This window comes from Eptatretus burgeri, chromosome 8, assembly GCF_056783735.1.
Source record: "Eptatretus burgeri isolate ZD-2024b chromosome 8, Ebu_testis_v1, whole genome shotgun sequence".
Lineage (NCBI taxonomy): Eukaryota > Metazoa > Chordata > Myxini > Myxiniformes > Myxinidae > Eptatretus > Eptatretus burgeri.
This window is the reverse complement of record NC_140968.1, coordinates 11,157,774-11,180,273: the sequence shown is the minus strand read 5'-3', so window position 1 is coordinate 11,180,273 and position 22,500 is coordinate 11,157,774. Positions and strand designations below refer to the sequence as shown.

Below are 22,500 nucleotides of genomic sequence, written 5' to 3'. Positions count from 1 at the left end.
TGAGAGAGAGTGAGAGTGTGAGAGTGTTGGAGTGAGAGTGACAGTGAAAGAGTGATAGGGTGGGAGAGAGAGAATGAGAGAGAGTGTGAGCGAGTGAGTGAGAGAGAGTGTGTGAGTGAGAGAGAGTGTGTGTGAGGGAGAGTGAGAGAGAGTGAGTGAGGGAGAGTGTGAGAGTGAGTGTTGGAGTGAGAGAGAGGAGTGAGTTTGAGAGTGTGAGAGAGTGAGAGAGAGAGGGAGAGAGAGAAAGAGTGAGGGAGAGCGAGAGTGAGAGTGTTGGAGTGAGTTAGAGTGGGAGTGAAAGAGTCAGAGAGTGTGAGGGTGAGAGTGAGAGTCAGGTGAGAGTGAGAGAGAGAGAGGGTGAGAGAGAGAGTGAGAGTGTGTGAGTGAGAGTGTGTGAGTGATAGAGAGTGTGAGAGTGAGAGAGAGAGAGAGAATGTGAGTGTTGGAGTGAGAGAGAGTGAGTGAGTGAGTGAGTGGAGAGAGTGAGAGTCAGTGAGAGAGAGGAGTGAGAGAGAGTGCGAGGGTGAGTGAGAGAGAGTGCGAGGGTGAGTGAGAGAGAGTGCGAGGGTGAGTGAGAGAGAGTGCGAGGGTGAGTGAGAGAGAGTGCGAGGGTGAGTGAGAGAGAGTGCGAGGGTGAGTGAGAGAGAGTGCGAGGGTGAGTGAGAGAGAGTGCGAGGGTGAGTGAGAGAGAGTGCGAGGGTGAGTGAGAGAGAGTGCGAGGGTGAGTGAGAGAGAGTGCGAGGGTGAGTGAGAGAGAGTGCGAGGGTGAGTGAGAGAGAGTGCGAGGGTGAGTGAGAGAGAGTGCGAGGGTGAGTGAGAGAGAGTGCGAGGGTGAGTGAGAGAGAGTGCGAGGGTGAGTGAGAGAGAGTGCGAGGGTGAGTGAGAGAGAGTGCGAGGGTGAGTGAGAGAGAGTGCGAGGGTGAGTGAGAGAGAGTGCGAGGGTGAGTGAGAGAGAGTGCGAGGGTGAGTGAGAGAGAGTGCGAGGGTGAGTGAGAGAGAGTGCGAGGGTGAGTGAGAGAGAGTGCGAGGGTGAGTGAGAGAGAGTGCGAGGGTGAGTGAGAGAGAGTGCGAGGGTGAGTGAGAGAGAGTGCGAGGGTGAGTGAGAGAGAGTGCGAGGGTGAGTGAGAGAGAGTGCGAGGGTGAGTGAGAGAGAGTGCGAGGGTGAGTGAGAGAGAGTGCGAGGGTGAGTGAGAGAGAGTGCGAGGGTGAGTGAGAGAGAGTGCGAGGGTGAGTGAGAGAGAGTGCGAGGGTGAGTGAGAGAGAGTGCGAGGGTGAGTGAGAGAGAGTGCGAGGGTGAGTGAGAGAGAGTGCGAGGGTGAGTGAGAGAGAGTGCGAGGGTGAGTGAGAGAGAGTGCGAGGGTGAGTGAGAGAGAGTGCGAGGGTGAGTGAGAGAGAGTGCGAGGGTGAGTGAGAGAGAGTGCGAGGGTGAGTGAGAGAGAGTGCGAGGGTGAGTGAGAGAGAGTGCGAGGGTGAGTGAGAGAGAGTGCGAGGGTGAGTGAGAGAGAGTGCGAGGGTGAGTGAGAGAGAGTGCGAGGGTGAGTGAGAGAGAGTGCGAGGGTGAGTGAGAGAGAGTGCGAGGGTGAGTGAGAGAGAGTGCGAGGGTGAGTGAGAGAGAGTGCGACGGTGAGTGAGAGAGAGTGCGAGGGTGAGTGAGAGAGAGTGCGAGGGTGAGTGAGAGAGAGTGCGAGGGTGAGTGAGAGAGAGTGCGAGGGTGAGTGAGAGAGAGTGCGAGGGTGAGTGAGAGAGAGTGCGAGGGTGAGTGAGAGAGAGAGAGAGAGTGAGTGATGGAGTGAGAGAGAGAGGAAAGAGTGAGGCTGCGAGTGAGAGTGTGTGAGAGAGTGTGAGGGAGAGAGAGAGAGAGAGAGAATGAGAGAGAGAGAGAGTTAGAGTGAGAAAGTGTGAGAGAGAGGGAGAGAGAGAATGAGAGAGAGAGAGAGAGAGTGAGTGTTGGAGTGAGTGAGTGAGTGAGTGAGTGAGTGAGTGAGTGAGTGAGTGAGTGAGTGAGTGAGTGAGTGAGTGAGAGAGAGAGAGAGAGAGAGAGAGAGAGAGAGAGAGAGAGAGAGAGAGAGAGAGACTGATAAAGAGAGAGAGAGTGAGTGAGAAAGGGTGTGAGAGAGAGAGAGAGAGGGAGAGAGAGAGAGAGAGAGAGAGAGAGAGAGAGAGAGAGAGAGATACTGATAAAGTGAGAGAGAGTGAGTGAGAAAGGGTGAGAGAGAGTCAGTGAGAGTGAAAGAGTAGTGAGAGAGAGAGAGAGGGTGAGTGATTGAGAGAGAGACAGACAGTGTGAGGGTGCGAGTGAGAGTGCGAGGGTGAGTGAGAGAGAGTGACTGAGTGCGAGAGAGATAGAGTGTTTGAGTGAGTGAGAGAGAGAGAGTAACGTGTGAGAGAGAGTGAGATCGAGAGAGTGCGACGGGGAGTGAGAGAGAGTGAGACAGACAGTGTGAGAGTGCGAGGGTGAGTGAGAGAGAGTGAGTGAGTGTGAGAGAGATAGAGTGTTTGAGAGAATGATAGAGAGAGAGTGAAAGAGTGAGAGAGAATGAGAGGGTGAGAGAGGGTGAGGGTGAAAGAGTAGGAGAGTGTGAGGGTGAGAGAGAGTGAGAGTGAAAGAGTGAGAGGGTGTGAGGGTGAGAGAGAGTGTGAGAGTGAGAGACAGAGAGGAGAGAGTGTGAGAATGAGAGAGTGAGAGAGGAAGAGTGAGAGTGAGAGAGAGTGAGAGAGGGTGAGTGAGAGAGAGTGCGACGGTGAGTGAGAGAGAGTGCGAGGGTGAGTGTGAGTGTGAGTGTGAGAGTGAGAGTGAGAGTGAGAGTGAGAGTGAGTGAAAGAGTGAAAGAGTGAGAGAGAGTGAAAGAGTGAAAGGGAGAGAGTGTGTGAGGGTGAGAGTGAGTGAGAGGGTGAGAGTGAGAGTACGGTGAGAATGAGAGAGAGTGAGAGTAAGGTGTGAGTGAGAGAGAGAGAGAGAGAGAGAGAGAGAGAGAGAGAGAGAGAGAGAGAGAGAGAGAGAGAGAGAGAGAGAGAGAGAGAGAGAGAGAGAGAGAGAGAGAGAGAGAGAGAGAGAGAGAGAGAGAGAGAGAGAGAGAGAGAGTGAGAGTGAGAGAGAGAGAGAGAGAGAGAGAGAGAGAGAGAGAGAGAGTGTGAGAGAGTGTGAGAGTGAGAGAGAGTGAAAGAGAGAGTGTGTGAGAGTGAGAGATAGAATGAGTGAGAGAGAGTGAATGAGGGAGAGTGAGAAAGATAGGAGAGAGTGTGAGTGTTGGAGAGAGAGAGTGAGAGAGAGTGAGTGAGAGTGAGAGAGATTGAGAGTCAGTGAGAAAGTGAGAGAGTGTGAGAGTGTGAGAGACACAGAAATGACGGTGTCAACGTAATCAGCAGCGACTTGGATTTGGATTATCAAACTGACAATGAAGATGCTAAATTTGAAGTGAGAAAGTCAACTCATCCCTGTCACCTTGTTAAGAGCAAAACATTGATGACCGCATCATGACCGTTATGTGCCATCTTGGCACATAACGAAAAGGAACAAGAGAAGATGGATCAGATCAGGGGAAGCACAACAACACATTCGTCACAATTTAAAATAAATAAATAAAAAAATAAAAAAATCTGAAATGGGCTGGTCACAAATCTCGAACCGCCGACAAAGCATTATGAACTGACAACCTGAGCCTTCCAGTTCCAGGTTCCACATGTGTTGCGAGTTCGTGAACTCTCCCTCCCGCTAAACAAAGTTGTTTCCCAGACCAGATGTGTTGTGTTTCACAGTTTTATTTTCATTCCTGTGTTTCTGGTCGTGATTTCGTCCAAATTTACGTGCCAAACCATAGCTTGTTATTTTGAATTCTCAAATTTGTGTGTCGGGGTCAAAACGAGCTCCCTGAGTGGGCCGGACTTTCCCAATCTCTCAAATGGTGAAGAATCACTTTTAAAAAATAATAAAATTTAAAATTCCCTTATCCAGATCCAGATCTTCACCAACATCGAATAATTTTTATCCTCGTCACACACCGAACTTGTCCACAAAATTTCGTCCAAATCCATCCACAACTTCTTGAGATATCCTGCTCACAGACAGACAGACAGACAGACAGCGGTGAAATTTTGGGTAATTTTCCCAAAACATTTTCATCCCTAAACACTGCATTCATCCAGCCTTCTGGCATGCCTCCAGCCCCATTTTCCTTCCTGCTATCAATGGCAAACATTATTACCACCCCACCCATGAAGTATGCCACAGTATATCCTGTTCGGGAATCTTGTGCACATGACAATAAATTCCCCTTCTTGTCCATGCATGATGTCAAACCCCTTATTTCAGTACCCCCTCCCCCTCACCAACTATCTGCTTCTCCCTTGTCCTGTCCCCACCCGGCTTCCTCCCCCATCGCGCAAACACCCAGCTTTGCCCCAGCCTCTCGCTCTCTCCTGGCTCCTTTCCACATTCCTGCACTCTACCAGCAGCTCATCCCCTATCCCGAACTGTGTGGACCTCAAACATCCGAGACCTCCACTTCAACCTGACATCTGTCAATCCAGGTCGCTGCCGATTACCCGGACATCATCTGTTAAAAAGAATCCTTCCTCCCACAGCACATCACCGACTCCTCAGTGTCTCTCCATAGCTATTGCCTCCTCCGGTTTGACCGACCTGAAACCCGTCCTGGCGGCGGAGTTGCATTGTACATCAAGAACTCCATTACTCACTCTCCGTGTACTCTTACATTTCCCAAACCATAAGAGTACCTTTTGCTATGACTTTCCCTCTGCTGAACAGCCAAGAGTTAAGATTGTTGAAGACCAAGAGAGAAGAATGAGATTGAAGAGAATATGGAAGGTGATTACACAGATGGGGGAAAAAAAAAAGAGGAAAGAATGAGTGATGGTGAACAGTAATCCTGGATTTAGGTAGTTTCACCAGAAGGGAGTTGATGATGGACCATGTGTGTCCTGTAGAAACCTGGGGGAGACAAAGCATGAAAAAAAAAGCAAAGGGTGCAAGACCAACCTTCTAGCAGGCGGGAAAAGACAGGGAACACAGACCTGTCTGCGATGGTAAAATGATAGACCCATAGTCTTGAAGGCCTTGGTTTCTATGGCATCAAGGTGAGAGGCAGGTGAGCCACCCCAGAGGGGAGAACAGTACTCCATCAAGCTGCAGAAGAAGGCCTTTTAAGTTGATACGAGTTCAGGTGTGCCAAGGAAGGTCTTAAATTCGATGAAACTTCCTTAAGAGGATTGGTAAGAAAGTTGTGTTGGGGGGGGGGGAGGGAGGGGGGTGCCAGATGGTCCTTTCAGAGAAAGATGGTGAGAGTCAGAAGTTTGTCAGGATTGAACGACGTATTCCAAGTGTTTGACCGTCTTGATTTTGTCAAGGTCTGAAGAGAGGGAAGAGGCTGCAGCCTGCCTGTCTGAAGGATGAGGGATGTCACGGCACAGGGTGAAATAATCAGCAAATAAAGAAAGGGGATTTCCCAGAGAGTCGGAGAGTTGATGAAGGCCTGGAATAGGACTGGGCCCAGAACACTGCCTTGGGGCACTCCAGCCTTGACAGGGGAGAAGAGATGAAATGATCTGTTTGGAGCCACACATTGGACATGATAGCAGAGGAAGTCAGTAAGCCATGTGTGGAGTTGACCGTGGATGCCATAGGTCGAGTTTGGAGAGCAAGGCAGCAAGAGACTGTATCAAAAGCACGAGATATGTCCAGAAAGACGGTGCTGATCACATGACTAGCATCGAGGGCCTCCATCCATTGTTGGGCGAGTCGAAACAGCATGTCTAAGGTGGAGTGATCCGAGATGAGGTTGTTGGAGAAAAGGAAGGATTTCATATCAACTGCGATGATGGATTCAATGACCTTGTTGATGATGAGAAATAAGCAGATTGGTCTGTAATTAAAAGGAGACGTTTTTGCACCTTTTTATGTAACGCAGATGGAAGATGACCGAGCACAACTCACAGGGTGAAAAGGGCAGAGAGAGGATGTGGCAGAGCAGCAGAGCAGGTTTGTGGGACATTTTTGGTCATCTGGACACCATCTGATGCTGTCCTATTCAGCAGCAGAGTCAGGGTTGAGGGTTGAGGGTTGAAATGACATTAACCACCTTCTCAGGTGCAAAAGACACAGAGTCTAGGAGCAGTTGGGTATAACAGGTGAAGATGAGCACCGACGGTGAGGGTTTGGGGCGACAAGATTTGGAAGCAAACAGAATTGAGGAATTCGTCGTCCTCACAAGCAGAGTCAGCATCCGTGCCATTTCAAGTGAGGGAAGGGATGGAGGGGGAGCATACTCCAGAGACAGACTTAACAAGGTTTTAGAAGAGGGAGCCAATAGGAGGAGGAGATTGGGACCATACGCTGTGCAGAGCGTTGGTACTGCCCAAGCAGTCTCCCTGGCTATTGGGCACAATCCTGGATGGGTCGCCACTCCGACACAGTATACCAGCATGCTGGCACTCATTTTTGCCGACCTCAGAAGGATGACAAGCCGAGTTAACCCCACCTGGTATTATTTCAACAGCTGAGCGGAATTTGAACTCAGGACCCTAGGATCCAAAGCCCACCACCCGAACCATTAAGCAAACACCAGGCATAGGGAGCCAAGTCTGAAAGTTAATCTTGAGGGTGGACATGTTTTCTGGATCAAAGAGTGGACACACTTGACTTGCAGTCCCTGCTGGGCTTTGTGGAACTTTCTGGGCTCGACTTCGATCGGATTTGCCTTGCAGGAGAATGCAAAATGTTTCAAAGCAACTTGTGAGAAGGCTGAATGCCTCAATTCTACGTTTCAACCCCCATCCAAAACAACATTTTCTACCCCTGCTAAATGCACTCCCCCCCCTCCCCTCCCCTCCCTCACCAAATTTCCAGTTTTTACTTTCTGACAGTTTGCTTTTGTAATGATCTTATCCACCATCTGCATTCTCTACTACCCCCCAGCCTTACTTCTATCCCTTGTTGTCTGACTCCATCTATTTTGTCCCTTGGACGCGATGTTGACATTTCCTCCTTTTGTTCTGTTGCATCCTGATCCGTTCTGTGTTCTCGCTCTTCCACGAGCCTTGACTGTATTTTTTTAAAAAGAAGAAAAAAAAGCCGGTTGGCGACATGGGTGGTCGCTATATAATTGCATACGTCAAACAGTTTTTGACGGATCGGGCTGAAATTTTTTGACAAAGAGGTTGATTATAGTGCGCATAAAAGCGCGGAAGGGGATTTTTGATTTTCCAAAAAAAAATAAATTCGGATTTGTTCAAAAATTTCAAAGTCCCGTTGCTTGGCAACGGTGGCGTCCACAGCAACAGTGCTCAAAAGCATACAACTAGATCCTGGTATGAACCTACCAGTCAAGTTTCATCAAAATCTGTAGACTCCTCTGGCCTCCAGAGCCGTCCATTACATACAAACAGACAGACGGAAAACCTGAGAATAACGGTAGTCTAGCGACCACCCCAAAAAACAGAGAAGGAACCTGGAAGAAGATTAGCGCAAGACCAAAGATGAGATGTTTCAATTTCCTCTCAGATGAGATGAGAGAAGAAATTGAAACATTCACTGCAGTTGGAAGAGAAAAGAAATAGACTCGTCGTGTCAAATCAATTGCTTCAGCTTAACGGCTCAATAAATTAACATCATGGTCTCAGCCAGGGAGAACTTGAGACAACATGTTGCATTCAAGATGAGAGTTTTTGTCATTTTTTGTTTCAACATCTCAATAAATCTTGAGAACAGCATATTTCAGCTTCCCTCTTTACCTGGGGCCAAACTCGACTCTCAACAACAATGGTCGGCTTATCTGAAGGCAACTCAAACCTCAACCGATAAACATCACCCCGAAAACAGATAAACGAGCTTTTACCATAGGTCATGGAATGGATATGTCTGGTCCTCTCCGCTGCAATTTTGCTGCGATAGTCACCACATGCCATCTGCATCACTTGCCGTTTCTTGACGAGTGGAGGCTTCGAGCTGCCCAGAATCCGGAGTGCCCGGGCGGCCTCGTCCACTGGAAGGAGATCAAGATGACAGAGAACCAAGCGGATGCTTCCGATCACAATTCTTTGTTAACGCCATTATTTAGACTCGTCCACTTTCAAGCCAACCAGAATGCAACTTACTGGGGATTTCTCCCCCAAATCGGCTTGCTTACTTTGTCGAGACGTGCCTTTCTGGCAGCTCAGTCCCAATCGAAGCTGCTCCATGCACCAGTCAAGCTCTTCTGCAAAGTTCTGAAAGATCCATTTTTAAAACGTCCATGTCACAAAATCGTAAGAACAAACAAAAGCTTTACATATACACAGAGTAAATAAATAATTGCTGTCAACACACAAACCAATTTAAACTTTCATGTATCGAAGTGAAGGCTCTTGTAAGAGAGGGTCAAAATGGGAACAGGAAGAAAGGAGAAATGGACCGACACATCATGGATGTAGAATGTCTGTGCATTTGTCTTGTCCAAACTCAACGCACACACATTTATCCTGATCCAAGAGAACATATCGTGCCCAATACATGTTTGAAATATCATGCTATACAGCACTGTATCGTTTTTGGCCCCGATCTCTCAATAGTGAAGAATCACTTTCAAAAATTAAACAATTATCGGGTCTAGATCCGGATCCGGATCTTCACCAAAATCGAATCTATTCGTCCAAGTCACACACCCAACCTGTCCATAACTTTTTGAGATATCGTGCTATTTATCATTTTTAGTCCCATCTCTCAATGATGAGGAATCACTTTAAATATTAGAGTAGTCTGTCCGGAACCGGATTCGGATCTTCACTAAAATCGAATCGATTCTTCCGTCATCATCATCGGTCATCAAGGCAAAGGGTGGCGACTTTGAAGAATCTTAAATAGAAAATACATTTGGATTTGTTCAACATTTTTTTTTTTAGTTGCTGCATAACATAATTCCAAATGTGTTATTTCATAGACGTCTTCACGATTATTCTACAATGTACAGAATAGTAAAAAAAAAAAAAAAAAAAAAAACCTTGAATGCATCGGTGTGTCCAAACTTTTGACTGGTACTGTGTATATAATGTTGCGGTTTTATAAACTGCATGCCGAGATTGACACGCGCGCATCACATAGACTCTTTAGAATAGTTATTTCCGTAATGAACATTAAGAATAGCGCCTTCCATCGGGGTTATGATGTAATTAAATGCGTTGAGTTTGGTAGTTAGCACCCCCCTCTCAACCCGTTGGGATAAGAGAGACATCAGCACGTGATGACGTGTGCCGTGACTGCCGTCATCACATAGGGCGTGAGTGTTTTGCTGCCCTGACATTCAACGTGTGTGACTAACGTCAGAATTTTGGAACATGCACCAAATTCTCCAATTCCCATTTATTGTTTCAAGCCCCTTGTTTGTCTGTTCGTGTGTATGAACGTCTACCCTATAATGGAATTTATTTCCGTCTTCCCCTGTACTGTATTTTGTTTCCCCAATCTCCGTTCATTCCCCATCCACCTAAAATGACCGGTAAACGGACCAGGACGCGACCCAGCCTCCCTACAATTATTGGCACATTCCCTAGCTTGGTGCCGTGGACATTCTTTGGATGTGTGGGTTCATTCCAGGTGCATGGGGTAAAACGGGATGTCCCCCATGTTAAGTGCGGAGCTCTGTTCCTGATGACAGACGGAACGACTGAATGAACGAATATCCGGCTGGGCAGCACAATAGGCGGGGCTGCGGGGGAACCCTCCAATGGTTGGCAGGGGGCCGGCTCATAGGTTTTGACATGGCCCAAAAGCTGGTCCCAGACTGCCTCGTAAGATCGGATGTGTGGCTCATTGGCCCCTCCTGCCCCGGGGCTATAAAGCTGCGCTCAGCGCCTGGTTCGCTCTCTCTTACTGTGAGCTCTCTCAGTCATGGTCGTGGCACGCACTCGAACTATCTTGGTCCTGGTTGTCACTCGTTCTCGTTCTCCACACTTGTTTCTGCCCTAGTCCCAGATACTCTGCATTGCCCTCACTTCTTCCCTGATCCTGGACGCTTTGGTTTGTAGTCCTGACGGAGATCGTGGACCCTCAGTTGTGGAGAGCAGTGTCAGGGCCATTTCGGAGAGCTGGGGAGGGTGATGGTGACGTATATACCGATAAGCTGAGGCCACCCTGCCCCTCTCAATTTGACTCCCCGTGTGTGTGTGTGTGTGGTCTGATGGGTACCTTGTTTTGCTATCCGGTAAGTAAGGCAGAGATTAAGTTAAGTCTACAACTTGTACAGTCTCTTTCCTTTTTTTTGTAAATGCACACCTTGATTACTCTTTTTATTAAATTTGCCCTTTTCCTGCCCCAGTTGCCCTTTGCCACCATTAAAACCCTTGAGTTCCCTTCATTGCTCATTGTAAATAAATTAATCTTGCGATATTTCCAATCTGCCCGTCGTCCTTTCTTCCATTGGTCCAGCAATGTCCGTATGTAGATGAGCCGTGAGGTTATAATTCCCCACTAATTGGCTCTCATATCAGTCCGGTATTGTGCTAGCTGAAAGCTCGGCCGCATTCATCAAGATCCAATAAAGATAACACCAGCACAATTGCCGAGGGCATCATTCCCCGGTAAGGAGATCACGTGTTCTTGCGGTAAACGGTTGTCAGACGGAGGACCCTGAATAACGTGGTCAAGTTATTGGCGTTTGCGGTCGATTAGCGATCCGCCGTGACACGAAGTTATTCGTGTGACGGCCTCAATTCCCAGTGTGTCCGGGGAGAACCAGGGATATCCCCAGTCTCGTACAGCCACAACTCCAGGTCCGCAACAATATTATTGCCGATTCAGCGGTGGTGGGATTTGCACCCATCTCTTGGGGCCAAATGTTACAGATTCAGCCCCACCCTCACCATTGCCGTCTCCGGGGTTTACAACGCCGGCTGGCTCGGCACAGGCCTTGGGTCACGCGTCTTCAATCGCGATACTAACGTACCCCTGGACCTTACCGGTTGGGGAAATAGACCCCGGTTACAGAGTGGTTTTGTCAGATGCCGAGCGTTTTCTGCCAGTCTGTAACCATTTTGGTTTTATATACCGATCGAGCGAATTGTTTCTCAGCGCAGCATGAATTGACTCAAAGCGGCAACTTCATACGAATCAGCCAGATTTATTGGGGAACATCGGGGAACACAACACAAGCAAAATATTCACGACAATGTTTTAATTAATCTATAACCCATTCTTAACTCGAGAGATACGGATTACGGGTTTCGAAAGGGTCCCTACAGAGATAAGCCTTGAACGACATGCAGACAAGACATAGACAGCATGCAGACAATGACAGAGTACTTGGTGATGTTTCATGGACGAGAGGAAAGTGTCAAAAGCACGAATATCGCTCGTAACAAGCCGATGTCCACGGATTCGAGCCCCAAGCTCGAGCATGCCGCGTGGCAAAATGGCGCTCGTCCTCCTTTGTCGCACCGCCCACGCACGCGGCTTCCGCGCGTTCAGACTCCGCGAGGTCGACTGCACCAGACCGTCAGGTCGATGATGGGTTTCAGCTGGTTTCTCACAAGGTCCAGCATACAAGTCCAGACCTGGCCTGTTCACCAGACAAGGCCAAATCGAGGTGCCGGGCTCCGGCAGCTGGGTCCATTGGATTCCAAGACGTCGTCGAGCGGTGAGGTGAGTAGGGACAGTCAGAGGCTCCGTCGTTTCTCTCTTGCCTTCCCTGCACACGCTCGCCTCGAAGCCCGTCTGCTCAACCAGCATATCGCGCCTCGACACCCGTCGTTTCTCTCTTGCCTTCCCGGCGCACGCTCACCTCGAAGCCCGACTGCTCAACTCCGTCCTCTCAGTTTCTTACCACGGCGCACCCCCTTTACGAAGCCGACAAACTCCTCCCCCTTAGTTTCCCTTCCTTCTCAAGGACACTCCTCCTCTTAGCGCGCTGGGCGGAGTCTCGCCTGGAGAGAGGAAGGAAGGAAGAAGGAGCTCTCGATCCACCACCACCGCACGAACAATAAACAGCCTCTTACACCTCCCGACACGCATGTAACGTCCATTTTACCGAACAGCCTGGCCAAACATGCATTTCATTGGGGATCTGGGCTAATCCTATATTTACTTGCATACCAAGGGCCATTTCCGCAACACTACCCCCACCTTTCTCCCGAGGCTCTCCTGAGCCTCCATCTGGGGCAGCCCACGGTAATAGCCCTGTCTAACGTACAGCACAGATCTCCCATTTACTCTAACCCACAACATGGGAAGCACTTAACTCTAAAAATCAGTGTCACAGTAAGATTGGCATGTCCCAATCCTAGTGTGTCGGGTCACCAATCTAACAAACAAATTCACACTCTATGCACACTACTTAATAACATTCTATTTATGGATTTGAACGGGAGGGCATTCACTTTTACTTTTAACACCAACATTTGCATCGGAACAGAACATTCAAAGGTTCAAAGTTCTTTCACGTGTTCGCTCCTTCATGCCCCCTCCCGGTAGTATTGTCCATTTACCCCTGAGGGTTTCCTCACTTCGTGGCCTTATTGGCCTCTCACCAGGTGAGTTCAGTCAGCCCAGTGGCCTAATCTCACAAAGAGTTCTTCGGCCCACTGAGCCCACAAAAATGGCATGAATATTCGGCCACAACGGCCCACAAAAGCACTTTGGCCTCAATGGCCCACAAAAATGCTTCGGCCCATATGGCCTACTCACAAGCAGCAGCAGGCAACAAGCCCTGCATTGGACAGCAGGTGGCACAGCAATGGTGGCACGGTAATATCGATGGTAAGCAAATGCAGTTTGGAGGTGTTCTTGAGGACGTAAATGGGTGTGATGACCTCAGGCCAGGTGAGATGGAGTGTACCCTTAACCCTCCTTCGCTGCCTTGTTTTGGTTAAGTTCTCTTTTTTCCTCCTCTTCCCCCTTTTTTTCTCTTTACCGACAGGATGGTGTGTTTCCAACTCAAACTGTTATCTTCGTGGATGTGTGCTCATGACATACTGGTGGCCTCTCTGGCACTTGGAGAGGGTGACCGAGCCGGCCCTTGTTCACAAATTTTCCCATCAACACTACTCGTACCAGGTGTCACACATGAATGGTGCGGAGGAGAGTCCATCAAACCTAACCATTCACTTTTAACTCGAGACAATGCAACAAACCCTGCTATGGCTAGAATGATCCAAATGACCCATTTTTCCCTGACCTGGCACACTGTTCCATTCTATTAAACCTGAGCAAGGCCCTTATTTGTCTTTTTCCATTTGGTGGTGCGAGGCATAACTCGCTGGCTGGGGAGTGTGACTACTACTAGGCCTCTTTGCCTGCTTCCAATCGGGGGTGGAGGACACCCAGCGACCTTGGGGTTCACCTGAGCATACTTCTGGCACTCCTAAGGGGTGGCTCTCTCTAGCCCCCACACTGTGCTCTCATAGCACCTATACTGTGCTATCCTGGCACTAAAACCTACCGTGCTCTCCTGGCACCTCCGACAGCCTTCACCTGCCACGAACCCCCAAAGCCCTGGTGCCCTATTTCCCGACTCACCAACTTCCAATACCATGTCACACTACCAGCTAGTATCCCCATACCTTGGACTGCACTTACCCCTCGCAGTCCACCTGCACAATGGAACAGCAGCCAGAATCCATGTCAAATCCTCCAAGTCCCCCTAACGTACACCAACCTGTTTAGGAGACTCCTACCGACAGGGTACGTTGTTCGCACTCACTCTCCTCATCTGCACAATCACGCCATTCACCCAAACTCTTTAGTCATTCATTCCACAGTGCCACACACCCAGTCCACAACACCATCAAACACCTTTCACTTTTATGTGAAAAGAAAAACACACCAGTCCGTCGGATCCCACTTGGTCATCAAATTAAACCAGTACACTTTTTCATCAAACCCCAATCAATTTGTCACTACGTCCATCGTCTGCTGGCCTCCTCCATAATGCCCTAATCGTTTATTTCCAACAATTTAAACAAAACATCAAAATCTCTTCACCAGCCTCATGAACCTCTGCATGGTTCCAACCAGGCATGTCAATCCTTCCTCAAACAAGCCACCCTTTGTCATCCACTTGTTTCAGGTGTGTTTAACGCTCTGCCTGTAATGTCTCCACTGCTTTTTTTTCAATAATCACCAAAATCCACTCGTGCCACTCCTTTGCCTTCTGTCATCTCTCAATTTACAATCACTTTCGGTACAATTTTCAATCAAAATTTCTTACATCCTGGTGTGGCCTGCTTCTTTGGCTCATTGGAAGGGGAGTAAGGGAACGAATCCCTCATTACTCATTACATGACCCCGCCACCTTTCCGCCACGGCTCAAAAGGGTCACGCCTCATTGGGGGTTGTGGTCCACCCCCTCCTTTTCTCCTTTTCGCGGAAGTCAGGCAAACCCAAATCGGTGGAATGGCCTCCCCCTCTTCCCCAGGGTTCACGGAAATCAGGTAAACCCCAATCGGCGGAATGGCCTCCCCCTCTTCTCCACTGTTCACGGAAATCAGGTAAACCCCAATTGGTGGAACGGCCTCCCCCTCTTCTCCAGGGTTCACGGAAACCAGGTAAACCCCAATCGGTGGAACGGCCTCCCCCTCTTCTCCAGGGTTCACGGAAACCAGGTAAACCCCAATCGGTGGAACGGCCTCCCCCCTTCACCATAACTCCCTCAAGACAAAAGAACCCCATTCAGCTAGCCAAACCACTCGTGTGCTCAGAAAGGTTCGAAGACCAAGTGACACATGCCAGTGCCACCCGCTACTCATCTGCACTCCACTCCAAAGTTCCTGTGAGGCTGATAGAGAAATCAAAATCCAATTTCTAAAGCCTGCTTGTGGATGCAGCACCTCCAACTCTAAGAACCCATGCGGAACTGTCCATTATTGTTTTGTCCTGGCTCAAGTTCTGTCCTGGGAGCATTTCTATTTCCCCTTGCACCTCTAACCTATTTCCTACGTCACCACTCATTCCACGCACAGGATTCCCACACACAGCAGGCTGCACACATTCCAAGGTTATGTGTTGACATTCCACACCTTCAACCTTGCCTGCGTACTGACCAACTGCCTCGCACTCCAGGGCTACATTCTCAACTGCCACGTGAGTACCCACACACGTTTCGACCTTGTCAGCACATACCGGTGATGTGGTCTGGACTCAGCATTCGTTCACAGGCACTCCACACACAGATTCAGGGGTCACGCATACGTGCACCCCATCGGACAGAGTCTCCTCATTAACATAAAATTCAATTCCCACCTTAAGCTCATCGTCCGCACCATGTATGCATGTGCCCACGTACCTGCTTCGTTCCAGAGTCACCTCTGTCCGGTCGCTTCTCTCCAGCAGGTTTCTCATCATCGGTTCGCCATACTCCTCTGGGGCTGTGAGCTCCACATGCTGGACCTGCTCAAAATGTGTTTCATTCGCCAACAATCCCGTATGCTCCCTCAATGTCTCAATCACCAGGGTTTGCTCTAATTGTGGTGTCATCTGACGAGTGATGTCAATGAAGTCCCGCACCACTAACATTCCTCCCCGTGGTGATGTCACACATCCCACATTATTGTGCTGTTCTACTTCCTGGCTCCATTTTCTTTTCCATTTGAGTCGTTCTTCCTCTCTGAACCTTTTTCGTTGTCCGTTATCTTTCCAGAGTTTTTCCATCTCTGTGGACTCCAACTTCGATCTCTCCTTTAGTTGGTCAATTTCAAATTTGTTTTCTTTTTGTTTTCTATCCCATTGTCTCTCTTGTTCTTCATTCTCCAATCTCGTCGCTTCCTTCGATTTGTAGATTTCCTTTTCCTGTTTCATTCCTTGTTCTTTATCCCACTGTCTCTCATGTTCTTCATTCTCCAATCTCGTCGTTTCTTTCAATTGGTTGATCTCCCTTTCCTGTTTCATTCATTGTTCTTTCACTACTCTTTCTTGCATCTCATTGTTCGATCTGCACAGTGTGGTTCCTTAACGTTTCATTCTCCGTTCTCTTTCTTTCCTCTCTTAACATCCTCAGCTCATTTTGTAATTCCGTCTCTCTGTTTTGGTGTTTTTGTAACTCAAAAGTTTTTTTCCCATAATTTCTTGATCATCTCCACACCTCTTTTGCATGCTTCCTCCCTCATGTCGTCCAATCTCTTACCGTATTCCTTGCTCATCTCCACACCTCTTTTGCATGCTTCCTCCCTCAATTCGTCCATTCTCTTACCGTATTCCTTTAGTTGTTCCTGATATTCCTGTTCTCTTTTTATCTTCCGTTCTAGGCTTTCTCTTTTCCGATTGCCTGATCTTACCTCTTCCTTCAGTTGTTCCGATTCCACATCATGTTCCCGTTTTTCCTCTTCCAGCTTTGTTTTTCCCGTTTTTCCTTTTCCAGCTTTGTTTTCCATTCTTCTTCCAAGTTCTTCCTATCCCGAGAATTACTAATTTGCTCTTCCTCTATTCTTTTGTTCACTTTGCTCTTTTCTTGTTCCAACTCATGGGTACTCCCCTCTACTTCCCTCATTTCTCCCTGTAGTTCTTAGAACTGTCTCAAATTTTCCAACAATTCTTCCTTCCTTTGCTCCAGATATTTCTCTCCTCTTTTTATCTTCTGTTCTCAGCTTTCTCTTATCTGATTGCCTGATCTTACCTCTTCCTTCAGTTGATCCGATTCCACATCGTGTTCCCGTTTTTCCTCTTCCAGCTTTGTTTTTTTCCCATTTTTCCTTTTCCAGCTTTGTTTTCCATTCTTCTTCCAAGTTCTTCCTATCCTGAGAATTACTAATTTGCTCTTCCTCTATTCTTTTGTTCACTTTGCTCTTTTCTTGTTCCAACTCATGGGTACTCCCCTCTACTTCCCTCATTTCTCCCTGTAGTTCTTAGAACTGTCTCAAATTTTCCAACAATTCTTCCTTCCTTTGCTCCAGATATTTCTCTCCTCTTTTTATCTTCTGTTCTCAGCTTTCTCTTATCTGATTGCCTGATCTTACCTCTTCCTTCAGTTGATCCGATTCCACATCGTGTTCCCGTTTTTCCTCTTCCAGCTTTGTTTTTTTCCCGTTTTTCCTTTTCCAGCTTTGTTTTCCATTCTTCTTCCAAGTTCTTCCTATCCCGAGAATTACTAATTTGCTCTTCCTCTATTCTTTTGTTCACTTTGCTCTTTTCTTGTTCCAACTCATGGGTACTCCCCTCTACTTCCCTCATTTCTCCCTGTAGTTCTTCGAACTGCCTCAAATTTTCCAACAATTCTTCCTTCCTTTGCTCCAGATATTTCTCTCCTCTTTTTATCTTCTGTTCTCAGCTTTCTCTTATCTGATTGCCTGATCTTACCTCTTCCTTCAGTTGATCCGATTCCAAATAGTGTTCCTGTCTTTCCTTTTCCAGCTTTTTTCCCATTCTTTTTCCAAGTTCTCCCTATCCTGGGAGTTATGAGTTTGCTCTTCCTCTATTCTTTTGTTCAGTTTGCTCTTCTCATATTCCAAATTATGGGTAAACAACACTACTTTATTCCTTTCTCCACATAGTTCGTCGACTCTGTTGTCAAGGTCCTCTTTCAGCCACCGAATTCGTCCCGTACATCGGCCAATTGTTGTAACCCACCGTACACATCCATTTCCTGAATCTCGTCTGCGTGCCGTTGTGCCTCGTCCAATTCAATTTGTACCTCCTTTAAACAATTATCATAACGCCTCACTTGTTCCAAGCCATACCCCAATCGTATCTGATGCTTGCCAATGTTCGCGTAGTCGTCCTGCCTCACCTGCCATGGCGCATGCCGTGACCACGTGGTTTGAACCGGTGGTTGGGAGCCCCAGCCTCGTGTTGTGCCGTTCGTTGCGCTAATATGGAATAGGCAAAGCTGAGAAGCGAACGTAGAATTCTTCTTACATTCGCTTCTTAAATATATATCAAATTAAACCATCTTTTTGCTTTGAAAAAATAAATATTACCTTAACATTACCTTCACAACAACTGCACCGCCAAGAACAGGATGTCATCTAAAAAAATAAATATTACCTCAACATTACTTTCACAACGACAACTACACCGCCAAGAACAGGATCTCATCTAAAAAAATAAATATTACCTCAACATTACCTTCACAACAACAACTACACCGCCTAGAACAGTATCTCATCAGAAAAAAAAATTAATATGACCTCAACATTACCTTCACAACAACTACACCACTAAGAACAGGATCTCGTCTGAAAAAAAAAATTTAACCTCAACAATACCTTCACAACGACAACTACACCGCCTAGAACAGGATCTCATCAAAAAAAATTAATATTACCTCAACATTACCTTCACAACGACAACTACACTGCCTAGAACAGGATCTCATCTAAAAAAAATTAATATTACCTCAACATTACCTTCACAACGACAACGACACCGCCGAGAACAGGATCTCATCAAAAAAAATAAATATTACCTCAATATTACCTTCACAACGACAACTACACCACCAAGAACAGGATCTCGTCTGAAAAAAAATTTAACCTCAACATTACCTTCACAACGACAACTACACCGCCTAGAACAGGATCTCATCAAAAAAAATTAATATTACCTCAACATTACCTTCACAACGACAACTACACTGCCTAGAACAGGATCTCATCTAAAAAAATTAATATTACCTCAACATTACCTTCACAATGACAACGACACCGCCTAGAACAGGATCTCATCAAAAAAAATAAATATTACCTCAATATTACCTTCACAACGACAACTACACCGCCTAGAACAGTATCTCATCTGAAAAAAAATTAATATGACCTCAACATTACCTTCACAACAACAACTACACCACCAAGAACAGGATCTCGTCTGAAAAAAAAATTTAACCTCAACATTACCTTCACAACGACAACTACACCGCCTAGAACAGGATCTCATCAAAAAAAATTAATATTACCTCAACATTACCTTCACAACGACAACTACACTGCCTAGAACAGGATCTCATCTAAAAAAATTAATATTACCTCAACATTACCTTCACAACGACAACGACACTGCCTAGAACAGGATCTCATCAAAAAAAATAAATATTACCTCAATATTACCTTCACAACGACAACTACACCGCCTAGAACAGGATCTCATCTAAAAAAATTAATATTACCTCAACATTACCTTCACAATGACAACTACACCACCTAGAACAGGATCTCATCAAAAAAAAAAATATTACCTCAATATTACCTTCACAACGACAACTACACCGCCTAGAACAGGATCTCATCAAAAAAAAAAATATTACCTCAACATTACCTTCACAACGACAACTACACCGCCTAGAACAGGATCTCATCAAAAAAAAAAATATTACCTCAATATTACCTTCACAACGACAACTACATCGCCGAGAACAGGAGCTCATCTAAAAAATAAAATACTAGATTGAACGTAGAATTCTTCTTACATTCGCTTCTGACTTTACCTATAACTTGTTCACAACTGTATAAGCAATTTCCGGTTACTTCGGCCTGGATTCGGGATCAGCGATCAAATAATGTAAATCACGATTAAAAAATTTTTTTGATGATGCGGGAGATATCTTTATTAAAATCAGTGGAGGAAATATACACCATGACTGATATTATTTGGGTCTTTCAGGTCTCCGATGATGCCTTTATCTCCCGGCATGCATCATTCCCCATGACAAAAACCGGAAAAAAAAAAACCAGAAACAAAACAAAACCGGAAGCAAAAGGAACATAGCCAACGGCATGGATTCACAATTGCCAGGGTATTGTGTTGTTTTTGTTGTTTCCTAGTCTCTCATGTGCGCGTGTTAAGTAATATTCACAAGATAGAAATAAAGCCCAATCGTGTTTATACACCGCACAGCGTTTAAAAACAACCAGAAGCAAAAGGATCATATCTAACGACACGGATTCAAAATCGTCAGGGGTATTGTGTTGTTGTTGTTGTTGTTGTTGTTGTTTCCTATTCTCTCATGTGCACATGTTAAGTATGAAGCTCACTGCGTTCACTATTAATAGCCCACTCCCGCTTCGTGTCGCGCCGAGATTGAGCCGCGCCACCATTTTGCGACTCCATTTTTCTTTATAATTCCCAAGTTTTACACCCGGTCCGCTCAAAATAAAATCAAAGCAAATTTGGACCGTTTTTTTTTTCCTCGCACCTCTCGTAACCAATGTTCGGGGTGCGAAATGCACCACAGGTCAAAATATCTCACTCCTGACTACCAGTGTTGAGAATTCAGTGGTGTCGGGATTCACACCCGACTCTTGGGGCCAAATGTTACAGATTCGGCGCCACCCTCACCACCGCCGTCTCCGGGGTTTATAACGCCGGCTGGTTCGGCACAGGCCTCGGGTCACGCGTCTTCAATCGCAATACCAACGTACCCCTGGACCTTACCGGTTGGCGAAATAGACCCCGGTTACAGACTGGTTTTGTCAGATGCCGAGTGTTTTCTGCCAGTCTGTAACCATTTTGGTTTTATATACCAATTGAGCTAATTGTTTCTCAGCACGGCACGAATTGACTCAAAGCGGCAACTTCATACGAATTAGCCAGATTTGTTGGGGAACATCGGGGAACACAACACAAGCAAAATATTCACGACAATGTTTTAATTAATCTATAACCCGTTCTTAACTCGGGAGATACGGATTACAGGTTTCGAAGGGGTCCCTACCGAGATAAGCCTTGAACGACATGCAGACAAGACATAGACAGCATGCAGACAATGACAGAGTACTTGGTGATGTTTCATGGAGGAGAGGAAAGTGTCAAAAGCATGAATATCGCTCGTAACAAGCCGATGTCCACGGATTCGAGCCCCAAGCTCGAGCATGCCGCGTGGCAAAATGGCGCTCGTCCTCCTTTGTCGCACCGCCCACGCACGCGGCCTCCGCGCGTTCAGACGCCGCGAGGTCGACTGCACCAGACCGTCAGGTCGATGATGGGTTTCAGCTGGTTTCTCACAAGGTCCAGCATGCAAGTCCAGGCCTGGCCTGTTCACCAGACAAGGCCAAATTGAGGTGCCGGGCTCCGGCAGGCTGGGTCCATGGGATTCCAAGACATCGTCGAGCCGTGAGGTGAGTTGGGACAGTCAGAGGTTCCGTCGTTTCTCTCTTGCCTTCCCGGCGCACGCTCGCCTCGAAGCCCGTCTGCTCAACCAGCAGATCGCGCCTTGACACCCGTCGTTTCTCTCTTGCCTTCCCGGTGCATGCTCGCCTCGAAGCCCGACTGCTCACCTCAGTCCTCAGTTTCTTACCACTTTTTATTTTCGGGGCATGCCCCGATACGAAGCCGACAAACTCCTCCCCCTTAGTTTCACTTCCTTCTCAAGGCCACTCCTCCTCTCAGCGCGCTGGGAGGAGTCTCGCCCAGAGAGAGGAAGGAAGAAGAAGAAGCTCTCGATCCACCACCACCGCACGAACAATAACATCCTCTTACACCTCTCAACACACATGTAACGTCCATTTTACCGAACAGCCTGGCTAAACATGCATTTAATGGGGGATCTGGGCTAATCCTATGTTTAATAGCATACTAAGGGCCATTTCCCGCAACAATATATTAAATACCAACAGGTCTCTGTGTCCTTGTTTAAACGTAATAAAGCTCATTCAAACCACTTACTCACTGATATTAAAGTTCGGTACCTTCCGGATGACACAGAAAGCTGAAATTTCGCTTACCACCAAACATCGAAGACGATACACCGGGGGGCGGGGGGTGGGGGCATAAAATAAAAAATAAATCGCAGAACCGTTGGAAAGCATCTGGAAATGAAAATATAAATAAATGAAAATAATAAACCAAATACAGGTGAGCAACCCAAGACAATGGGAAGCACAGTTCGTTATTGCCGAAAATGTGTAAGCATACCCCGCGAGTAGATGTATAAAGTCCTCCACGAGCCTTAGTCAGTTTACATTTACAAGTTGTTGTTTTTTATTGCCGACTCAAATAAAGGAATTGGCTCTGTCTAATCCCGTAACGGAAGAAATTGCTGAACTTATCATCATGCACATCTGGATACAGATTGCCATGTCAGCATCTTCCCAACGTCACAAAGACGAAGATGTTTCACCAACTCGATGAACACTGTGTCATCTTTTGTAAACTTCAGAGGCCTCATCACTCTCTCCCCGACCATACCATCAATGGTAATCGGCTCGTCGGAATGTGTTCTCCCAATCACAAGATCTCCATCCACAATGAATCCGGTCGTGCCATGTCTGCGCTTGCAGGTTTTGCTTTACAATAGGCTATTCAATTAATCGGATATACAGGTATTCGAGTTTTGTAAAAAAACAAAATTTTGCAACAATAATATAGTCCTGTGCTTATACACAATGCTTTTCTTCTTCTCTCTCACTCTATCACACTCACACACTTCATCAGATTATGCAACAGGGCTGACAGGGTGGCAAAGACCCTGGAGGTACGCACTCTCACCTCCAAGCTCTCCAGCCTGGATCCCGACACAGCGATAAACTGTCATCCCGGTGATTCAATGTGTGCGTCGTCCCTCGGGTGAACGTTTAACGCACGTCTCGTCTGTT

At 46.9% G+C, this 22,500-nt stretch overlaps 1 protein-coding gene across 2 annotated transcripts in view; it reads right to left on the bottom strand.

The window, feature by feature from the left end:
* The window catches only part of C8H8orf33 (chromosome 8 C8orf33 homolog), a 45,565-nt gene that overhangs the window by 15,744 nt on the left and 7,321 nt on the right, over positions 1–22,500 (bottom strand). For both annotated transcript variants that reach the window (XM_085890863.1, XM_085890862.1), the window contains exons 2-3: positions 8,142–8,220; positions 7,851–7,997 (exon numbers count right to left, since the gene is read on the bottom strand). In XM_085890863.1, the coding sequence (XP_085746989.1) occupies positions 7,851–7,997; positions 8,142–8,220 (226 nt within the window). The remainder of the gene's footprint in view (positions 1–7,850; positions 7,998–8,141; positions 8,221–22,500) is intronic.